The sequence below is a fragment of the Cyanistes caeruleus genome, chromosome 5 (assembly GCF_971803275.1).
Source record: "Cyanistes caeruleus chromosome 5, bCyaCae1.hap1.1, whole genome shotgun sequence".
NCBI classification, from domain to species: domain Eukaryota; kingdom Metazoa; phylum Chordata; class Aves; order Passeriformes; family Paridae; genus Cyanistes; species Cyanistes caeruleus.
In genome coordinates, this window is record NC_141705.1 from 62499075 (window position 1) to 62509682 (window position 10608).

At 38.2% G+C, this 10608-nt stretch overlaps 1 protein-coding gene across 33 annotated transcripts in view; it reads left to right on the top strand.

Moving 5' to 3' along the window:
* The window catches only part of ELF2 (E74 like ETS transcription factor 2), a 35067-nt gene extending 26205 nt beyond the window's left edge, over positions 1 to 8862 (top strand). For 22 of the 33 annotated variants that reach the window (XM_023926411.2, XM_023926409.2, XM_023926412.2 and 19 more), the window contains 6 exons: positions 632 to 745; positions 1641 to 1814; positions 2767 to 2853; positions 6005 to 6197; positions 6571 to 6924; positions 7157 to 8862. In XM_023926411.2, coding sequence (XP_023782179.1) covers positions 632 to 745; positions 1641 to 1814; positions 2767 to 2853; positions 6005 to 6197; positions 6571 to 6924; positions 7157 to 7784 — 1550 coding nt within the window. In that variant the 3' untranslated portion in view covers positions 7785 to 8862. Of the gene's footprint in view, positions 1 to 358; positions 514 to 631; positions 746 to 1640; positions 1815 to 2766; positions 2854 to 6004; positions 6198 to 6570; positions 6925 to 7156 lie in introns of all 33 variants that reach the window. The other 11 variants (XM_086889864.1, XM_086889854.1, XM_086889852.1 and 8 more) reach the window with 1 other exon arrangement.
* The last annotated feature ends 1746 nt before the right edge of the window (positions 8863 to 10608 follow it).

Below are 10608 nucleotides of genomic sequence, written 5' to 3' on the forward strand. Positions count from 1 at the left end.
ATTGTATTTCCTAAACTTTCAGAACTTGAAAAAAGAACTATTTTTACCTTCTTCCCTCAGTTTTTGCATAAACACCCTTTATACTATTTGTTGTACCTTGTGTTTTTTTAACAACCAAGTTGCTAAAATGAACTCACAATTATTTTCAATGTCAGAAATCAAAACAGGGTATATGTTTTGGAAACTTGTATTTTTATATATATATATTTGTATATATTTATCCAATAGACTGAAAATTTGAAGAGAGACGTTTAGTTTTTAATGGGATTATAGTTGGAGACGGTACTACTTCTCTGTTCTACTGCATTAATTTGTAATCATCCTCATCACAATCTGTTTTTTTCTGGTTCATTTGAAGGCAGAAGACAAATCTCAGTCTCTTTCTGTAAGCTCTTGGGCTCCTCATGGAAATGAGGAGCTTACTCGTGAACAAGAAATCTAATCTAGAAGGTGACAGTGACAGTTCTGCTTATGTCTGCCCTAAATATTCCTGTTGACAGGAAGGTATAAAAGGTGTGAAGACATCTGATAATCTTGTGTTTTTCATGTTAAAGATTGAGAAATACAGTTGTACAGGATACATATGGTCTTCTGTAAGTAACCTCATAATTCTTTTTGTATTCTTCTGCAGTAGAAGCATCAGTTCATGGCAGTAATGTGCATTGCACAGATAAGACAATTGAAGCTGCAGAGGCCTTGCTTCATATGGAGTCACCTACCTGCCTGAGAGACGCCAGGAGTCCTGGTATGTCAGCCTCAGTTTCTGCTCTGGGAGCCATTTCTCCTTCTAATCAGCAAAACAAGCAAAGTTAGAAACTTATTTCTGTGGAGAGCTGTATGCTGTTTAAAACATTTGCCTGCGTATTTAAAAACTACTGATTTGTTTGAGTTTTACATGATTTCTCCACTCTGCAACAAGCATACTTACAGATTAAATAATTTATCTGAGAGGAGTTGTTGGGAAGAGATAGCTGAGTAGCGACATACTTAAAATTAATTTTTCCCCCTAAACATCATGGAATACTTTTTCACTGTGCAGGTGACAGAGCTCTGGCACAGATTGACCAGAGAGGCCATGGAGACTCCATCCTTGGAGATGGTAAAAAATACAGGATCCTGGGCAACCAGTTCTAGGTGGCCCAGCTTGAGCAAGGAGTTGGACCAGGTCCCCTTCTAACACCAGTCATTCTGTGTTCTGTGAATCTGACATTTTAAATTGCTAAAATAAAGAGTTATTTTAAAGGAAAAGTATTCTACCAGACCTTAATGTTGATGGTTACTTTAACTGATGTCCCTTCTAAAGTTGCTTAATATATGTTGGATGAAATAATGGTCAAACTGAAATGCAAAAGCTACAAAATAGGAAATGGAGATCAGAGTAAAGATCAAAGATGAAGCTCTAATTTGTTTAAAGTTGAGTTTAGTTCTGAAGAATATTGGTGTGGTACTTGTTTTTGCCTAAAACTACTGATACATGTGCATTTTTTGGGTAATTGGATTGATTTTCAAGGTGACAGGATTTTGGAACAGAAGCTTGCTACACCATTTCATATGCTTTTGTTTAAAATAATTTTATGTGAGATATATTAAAATAATCAGGTAGAAACTTCATCAGATATTCTTTTTTGCTTCTCTTGTAGTGGAAGTTTTTGTCCCTCCATGTGTGTCCACCCCAGAATTTATCCATGCAGCCATGAGACCTGATGTAATCACAGAAACTGTGGTTGAAGTATCAACAGAGGAATCTGAACAAATGGATGTGTCTCCTGTTCCAACTTCCCCTGATATCCATGAGCCAATGAAAAAGAAAAAGGGTACATATGGCTTTTCATAGGAGCAATCTCAAAATTTTACTTGTTATCCACTGCTGTGGATGATGGAGTTGATACAGGGAAGGATGGATTGAATGGGCTGATCTCTTTGCTCATACAAACAGATTGATGGGAGTCTGAAATGTGAGTTCTTAGAAAAATGAGTCTGCATCAAGAGAAAAGGGAGCAAGAGAATGGGCTTTGACAAGCCATAAAGGAAGATTGTTTCTGTGTTGTGTATTTTAACACAAACTGGAGGAAGGATAAAGTCTTCAAAGAGGACTTTTGTGGTAGATAATCGCTGGTGTCTGAAATATGGATATATTTGGTGAGATGGTAGACTTGGGGTTCATGCAATGAAGCAACAGGGTAAATGCTAACTTAAAAAACATAAAACAGTTTACAAAATCATTATAAGATAGTATTTGTGAAATTTTTGTCTTTCTTGTCTAATTGGCATGTCTTGGAGGAGAAATAATTCAGAACACTTTAATTTCTAAGCATTTTGCTATCACATGAGAGGCTGGCACCTGGTAAGGCTGTTCTCTCTGGTCTAGCAGTTTTGTCAGAGGTATCTGTACAGTTCACATAACTTGAAGAACACTGATATAATAGAGTTTCCAGACATGCTGAGATAGAATATTTACTTGTAATTTAGAGGGAAAATTGAAATGTAGTGATAAAATGATGCAAATCCAAGATCTATGAGTCTTAGATTTAATAAAAATGCACATTAACTTGACTGCATTTGAGTTAAATCTGCCTAATGAAGTAAGCAACCAAATGATAATTACACTGGATGTGCAGTAGTAATCTAAGAATCTAAGTTTATCCGTACTTGTAGCAAGGAAACAGCAGGGGAAAAATACACAAACTGGTTTTTTTCAGCAAAGGCAAATTGTAAAATTTTACTCTGCATACTCTGCATAATACTTCTTTTTCCCCATATATGCAGCTGGCCGTAAGCCCAAGACCCAGCAATCAACTTTATCTGACGGGTCTCCAGATCTAGGTATAAAGAAGAAACCTAGAGAAGGCAAAGGTATGTTTTTCCATTCATTGAGTCTTTAAAAATAAGCAGTGTATGTGCATGGTATTTATCACAGAAAATGTACATGTCTTTAAAAATGTGATGGATGAGATTGTACTGACTTTATTAGAGTTTTATTTAATGTCTTCAAATTTGTTTGTACAAGATCTAGCATAAGTATGTATGCTCTAGGAGTCTTCTCTAGTACCCTCCACAGTTAATAGACTTTCTCGTATTTTACTTGCTTTACTTTGTGGTTATTGGCTTGTGATGTCTTTTGTGTTGTGTATCAACTTCATGCTACACACATAATTTATTAACCTACTGCTGTAAGACTTGCTTTCAAGTAGAAGCAGCACATGAGCATTTAGAAAGGTGATGGTTGGAAATACGATTTCTTAGTTAATTGACAAAATTCAGTGGAATATATTCCTTGACTAATAGGTTCAGTTTAGTTTAAGGGGAAAAACAAATGATGATGTGTTTATGTTTTGGTGAGTGGAAATTATGTGCAGGAGAGTTCTAGTTTCCTAGAGGTCACTTTCTTGGACTCTGAGCCCCTGCTATTCATTCAGTTAGAAAGACAGACTTTTTGCTCAGAGGTTACCTTTGAAGTGGTGTGCAGTGTATCACCCTTCCCCTGGCTACAGGTGAAAAATCTGGATCTCTTCTCCACTTAGTGCACTGAAAGTTGTTTGAAGATGTTGCTGTAGCTGGAAGAAACAAAGTTTAGTGACTTGGAGTCATGCTAGCTGAAAGAATGTGCAGTGGTCAGTTCCACTATTATTTTGCCATTTGTTTGAAAGCAAGGTATCTGCTGTTTATGTAATTCCTTATCTGGTTACAGCTCTTGAGTCTTCATGTTTGTCAGTAGGGTAAGGAAGAATGGAACTGACTTCATGGAGATGTTTATTTATGGAAACCAGTGCAAACACTAATTAAACTTCCCTGCAGTGCCCACAGTAGCTTTTGGTATAGCAGTGGACTTCAGTGGAGATGACATATTTTGTATCTGCTATATTTAAAAATACTTCTTGTTTAATAATTGCCTTTTTTTTGTAGTCTTGTTGAATTCTTACTTTTCTTTCTGTTTCAGATTTTAGTATTGCACCTTTCTGTTACCTGAACAGTACTTTCTAATTGTCTTAGGTCCTAGTTTCCTCCACAAATAATTTGAAAAAAGAGGCCTGTATTCCTCTCTGTTCTCATTTGTGTGCTGGTGAATTCAGCTCTATAGCTTCTTGTTTAATAAAGTGGGAGATGGTACTGCTTTGTGGTTTATGGGAGATTTTTTAGCTTTCTTTTAAATTTATTTAATTTCTATGGCCTTTCCTAATGACCTACATATGTCTCGTTCTCATGAAGTATCTCATTCCATGTTTTATACTACAACTGGAATAAATCAGCTTTTTTTCTTGATGTCCTGCAAAATATTTTCTTAACTGGATTTAATGTTTGTTACTTATTTTAAAAGATCACTTGCAAAGGTAGGCTATTTCATGTGCAGCATGTTTTTGGAAAACCAGGAATTACTCTACAGTTCTGTACTATCAAAGTTAAGTCATGGAGAAGGAGAGATGATTGTGCACATTTGGAAAGAGGATCCCTTGTTGGCGTTCCCTCCTTTATGCATTCTGGGTACTTTCTGGTGCAAAGTGAGGCAGCTGTAAATCTGTGTGTCCCACAGTTTATTTATTTTCTTGAAGTTCCTGTTTGCTTTCTAATCCTGAAACCCACTTAGATTTTTGTGAACACTGTTGCAGAGCTACAGCATTTGGTGGTTGACCCAGAAATTTGCTTTCTAAGGAGCTGAGGAATAAAACCCCAGGGATTAATTTGCTAAAATTGAAGATGATTTAAAGATTCCTGAGTTCTCTTGTTGATTCTTTTCTCATATAGGTCTTATTCAAATGTCTCTGAAATCTAGTTGGATTTTGGCAGCTCTTGAGTCAGTACTTGCTGTTTTTTGGAGCACATTGTAAAGTATGGTTTATCTCTGTGAGGTGCTTTTCCAGAAGATGGAACCTGTGGTCTTTTTCACCCTTTGAGGTTTTCAAAGATAGCTGACTTCTCAAAATCTGCAGTAGTGATCTCTAATCTGCCTTAATTTATTTTAATTATCTTTGCATTTAATTATCTTTGCATGGCGTAACAAGTGGTATGCTAGGCCATTAAATCTCAGGAATTAATGACTTTTTTACACACACGCACACACGCACACACACAGAAATACAATTTGGTCCATGTCCTTGGAGGTAAAGAATTGTTATTAATGTTCTGAGGTTATTATTCTTGTTGATCTGACTTAGTTCTTCCATCTCAGAAACTTGAGTAATCTTTTCCAGCTGTACAAATTGTAATGTGATCTGCTTTTTTTTTTTTTTCTTTGGGTTCTCTTCCCCTCTTCTTAGATGCACATGGTCTGGTCAGACTGCAGACAGACCCTGTGTTATATTTTCTGATAGTTGCTGTCAAAAACCCTTTCCTGGGGCTTCTCCAGTGAAGATGGTACACCTCCTGAATACTTGAAAAGTGCACTAAATTCTTTAGCCTGACTTCATTTTATATCCCACTCATTAAAGAAAGGTACAGGGGATTTCTGCCCTGTGAGTACTTGCTTTCAAGAAGCTCGGACTGCCTTTGCATCTAGAAGGATGTTGGTCACATTGCAACATATACTTGGGAAGGGTCAGAACATGGGCTGTCACCAGTTAGTGTGAGAGCCCCAGATCCTGGGACAAACATAACCACAGCTGAGATGATTTGTTCCTGCATATCTTTTAAAAATTACTTATTTATGTCATTTTCTGCAGTGTCATAAAATACACTGGCATTTTCATGCCCCGTTTAATCAAATATGAGAAGAAAATTCTAGCTCTCATCCTGCTAAATAGATAGATACTGGCTTGGCTTGGAGCGCTCTCCCGTACCTCTTTTCAAGAACTGAGAATAGATACTGGATTGAACAGGTTCCTGTGCTGTATAGCAGATCACTTGGGTTAGCTCCTTTCAGAATATTGATGGAAACTTCACTAAACTTAACAGAATGAATATGTGCAGGTTACATCCTCTGTGTAACATTGCTTGTAACACAGGTTATATGGAGAACTTCCTGTTATCTTTAAAAGTGGTTTTCTAACACATAAATGCTTTCTGATTATAGGAAATACAACGTACTTATGGGAGTTCCTTTTGGACCTTCTTCAGGACAAAAACACATGTCCTCGGTATATTAAATGGACTCAGAGAGAGAAAGGAATCTTTAAACTTGTGGATTCTAAAGCTGTCTCCAAACTCTGGGGAAAACACAAAAACAAACCTGACATGAACTATGAGACTATGGGAAGAGCTCTGAGGTAAAAACTCTTAGATCCTTAAGTTATCTACTGCAATTTAAAATCTGATTCTTAATTTTCCCAGAGAAGTATAAAGATTCTGAAATTTTAAAAACTTTGCCCTTTTGCAGATTTAGCCTTCAGTCCCTGTAACTTTTTATGTTACCAGTAAATTTGTAATTTTAATTCCTGAAGTATGTACTTGAAAGGTAAGATTTTTTTTCAGGTAGATCCTTCAGATCCTTTGCTAGTGTGTTCTAATAGCTTCTTTCCATACCTCCTTACATTGTAGATTTTACTGTGATTACTTCAGGCTTTCTTATTAGCACAGAATGAGATTTTCTTTAAAATCTGTCACTATCTTGCTTACTACTTAATTGTACTTTCCTTGCAGATACTACTATCAAAGAGGAATCCTGGCAAAAGTTGAGGGACAGAGGCTTGTATATCAGTTTAAGGAGATGCCAAAAAATATAGTTGTCATAGATGATGACAAAAGTGAGTCTTGCAATGAAGATTTGTCAATGCCTACAGATGAAAAATCCCTGGAAAGAGTGTCTTTATCTGCAGAAAACCTTTTAAAAGCAGCAACCTCTGCACGTGGAGGAAAAAATTCTTCTCAGTTAAGTTGTACGAGAACAGAAAAAGCAGTCACCAGAGTTGTGAATATTGCCTCACCAGCTCATGACACATCCTCATCTCATCCTTCTGCTACTGCTGCTACTGTCCCAGCAACAACAGCTCCCAGGTTTGTGTTAATGGGGCTGTTAAATTTCCAAAGTCCTATTGCTAACTGTGCAAAAGGTTTGGGGTTGGATTCTTTGCTTTCTGGTTTGGCTTTTTCATTTTTTCTGTTACAGTTTGGTTTGGGTTTTTATAAGAACCAGTTAAAAACCAGTCTCTCTTAGAATTGTCTCTCCTTGTTGTCATCTGTAATGGTGCCCTGTGTTTTGGCCTAAATACACACATTTATTTTGTAGGACTGTTCGTGTGGCAATGCAGGTGCCTGTTGTCATGACCTCTCTGGGACAGAAAATCTCAACTGTGGCAGTGCAGTCAGTAAATGCAGGGTCACCATTAATAACCAACACAAGTCCAACTACAGCAGCAACTCCAAAGGTAGTAATCCAGACAATCCCTACTGCGATGCCAAGCTCTGCTGAAAATGGAGACAAAATCACAATGCAGCCCACCAAAATCATCACAATCCCTGCCACACAACTCACGCAGTGTCAGTTGCAAACGAAAACAGGCCTGTCTGGGTCAGGAAGTATCAACATTGTGGGAGCCCCATTGGCTGTTAGAGCACTAACCCCAGTGTCCATAGCTCATGGGACACCACTAATGAGACTGTCGGTTCCTGCTCAGCAGGCCTCTGGCCAGACTCCTCCCAGGGTGATTAGCGCAGTTCTCAAAGGTCCAGAAGTTAAATCAGACACAGCCACTTCGAAACAGGAATGTGAAGTGAAAACACTGCAGCTGGTAAAAGAGGAGAAGCCAGTGGATGGAAGCAAGACTGTGACCCACGTAGTAGTAGTTAGTACACCTTCAGCTATTGCCCTTCCTGTAACAATGAAAACAGAAGGAATCATCACATGTGAGAAATGAAGAATAGGGTTTTTCCAGCATGGACTTCTAACTGTTACGGTTTTGAATATACTGACATAATTGGGGGAGGGATATGGATGCCACCACCAAATCATAAAGGAGAGTTTTGGAATGCTAATAAACATGCATATGTTGGACTTACTGGAAAAAAATTATTTTCCTGTGTTTCAGTGGGAATTAAACCCCACTGATATGCTGATAAAAACTGCCTCTTCCAGTTGGGAAGCAGCTGAACCTATGGAGAAGGAGAGAGGGACTGAAAAGGGACCAAACAATTTCACTACGCTACCGGTTACCAAGTTACACTAAGACCTGAAACACTAATAGAGAACTGTGTGAGAGGTTTGCCCTGGTTTTTAGTTTTCAGGGGGAGAGGAAAGTCTCACTGTTACACAAATGGCAAATTTGATGCATTTTATGTGCATACCAGCGATTACTACTGTGTGCCCACAGTACTCAACTGGTGCTATGTGAAAAACTATGCTACTAGGTATTGTAGGAACTGAAATAAAGGAGATTAAAGAGCTTCTAAAAGAAGACAGAGACCTAGAGGGATTTCTGTATCGTACAGCTTAAGCAGATTCAAATTGAAAGCCTTAGACTGATTTTCAGTTATCTTTCTTGAAATAAGCTAATGGCTTGTTTGTGTAAAGCTTTTTTATTAAAAGAAATTTTTTAAAAACCTTGTACCTAGCACAGTATTGTTATAGAATAACATGTAACATATTTTCTATGGTAGTTAAGAGTCTGTCTAAATTTCTTAATCCTGGACAAAGTAGCAGCAGGTTTTCTGCCTTCTGCTGTACTATGCCTATTTCTCTCACTTAGCCTTGACATCTGTGCATACATTTCAGTTTCAGCTCTACTCTCACTTCAAAGGTCACGCCCAGCATGAGCTTTTGTCAGGTAGTTCTAAACCTGTAAATTTTTTTAGTTGAAGTTAAGAGGGAAGTACCAGTGTTCAGAACGAACTATAATAGTTTGTATATTCAACATTTGAAGTATATTCTATTTTGTTGTACTCTTGTTTCAAAGTGTATTCAAGTAGGTTTTACTGAAATACAGAAAGAAAATTTAATGGTGTTTGGTGTGCTTTTTATTCCTTCCTCCTTTCTGCTAACCTGTTAACCTTCTTTTCTTGTTTGAAAACTTCCAGGCATTCATCCTAATATAGATGATACAGTGTGAAATTCTGGGACTCCTCCCTGCTTCAAAGGGCTGATCAGCCCTCTCACTCTGTTTAAAAACCTGTGAAGCTTGCTGTAGCTGGTGAGGTAACTTCTGGCAGGGGTCTAGTTCTTACACATTTTCAGGATGGTGAACATACACATGAGTTCTGTTAACTGCTTAACTTCTCCTCCAGCTACACCAGATATTAGTTCTGTATTTCCAGGCCATGTGCACGGCTTGAAATGTAGCTTATCTTGGTGTCATGGGCACTACACTGGCACAGCAGGCTGTGGGTAGTCAGGTGCACAGTGGACCCCCAGTTCCTAGTGATATGCCCTGGAAAGTCTTACAGGCAGGAGCTTGGGTAATCTTGAAATTGCTGAAGTCTAAATGATCATCTACGTACTTCATGCCTGGAGGAGCAATTTTAACAGCTGTCTGGAACTGAAGTCTTCCATAATGCTAAAAGACACCAGAATTAAATACTTTACATGCTGAGAACCAGGTTGGTTGTAGAGTCCTAGCAGCAAGGCCCATTTTTCCCTTCAGCTGGTAAGAAAAGTGTATGTTTCTATTTCTGTTTCTAGCTCCATACAGCGAGGCCAGCATGTGGAGGACAAGGAAAGGCTTCTGGAAAAACAATTCTTTTTCATCCTCTTGAGCAGGAAAGTGGAGTTTAAGAACAAAATGAAGCTGAAGCAGATAAAAAATTGTGTATAAGGCAGCAATCCCTTCCATTTGCAGCAATCCAAAGAATTAAAGGTTCTTGCACATGAACTGTGTTTCTGGCATGGGGTAGAGGACAAAGACCCCTATACACAAGGAAATGGAGAGGAGACTTTTTTCTAAGAAAGAGGTAGGAAAGAGAAGGAGGGGAACCTGGGAAATCTCTCCATTAACTTGGCAGTCTAAGAGGCACTAATGTTCTGTGTAAAGGGAATTGGAGCAGTGTAAAGAGAGGCAGGTGGAATAAATCTGAGCCAAAGATAAGAAGAGAAAAACCATTATTTTGAAACCTACAATTGTAAGTTCAGTCTGTAAGAAACCTTATTCTAAATGGCTGTTATTTGTATCTGAAAGAGATGCTGTATCTCAGAGCATGAAGTATATATGTTGAGTATTTGTAATTAAGACCTTTCCAACACCTAATTTAGATTAAGTCAAATGGGGACAAACTATCTTCCTGGAATTAGATAAGGATCTCCAGCTTATGACCTTCTCTTCTTAATGCCGAGACTTCCTTATGTAATGGCAAAAAGTAGAGGAATGAAGACGCTCAACTCCACTAGTGATGGGATAGTCAGCTCATAGTGACCTCTGAGACTGCTAGTGCTGTATCTTGCCACAGAACCAGTGAAGGTCCTTTGGCCACCAGTGATACTGGCTGCCAGAGGATATTTACCTGGAGTTCATGAAGTGCTGTGAGAATTTCAATCTGTGTGAGGATGTGCTGTAAATTAAATGGAAAGGGCACTTAACCCGATTCTGTAAATTAGTATGTTTTTACTGGTGGTATTGGAGGACATGACCTCAGGATGAGGAAGCTTTGGTCAGGTTTGTAACATGTGAACCAGATGAAAGGAGCACTAGAATATTGAAATAGTATCTAGCTATACTTCCAGGCTTTTGCAATCCCATTGAAAAACCTGTGTTG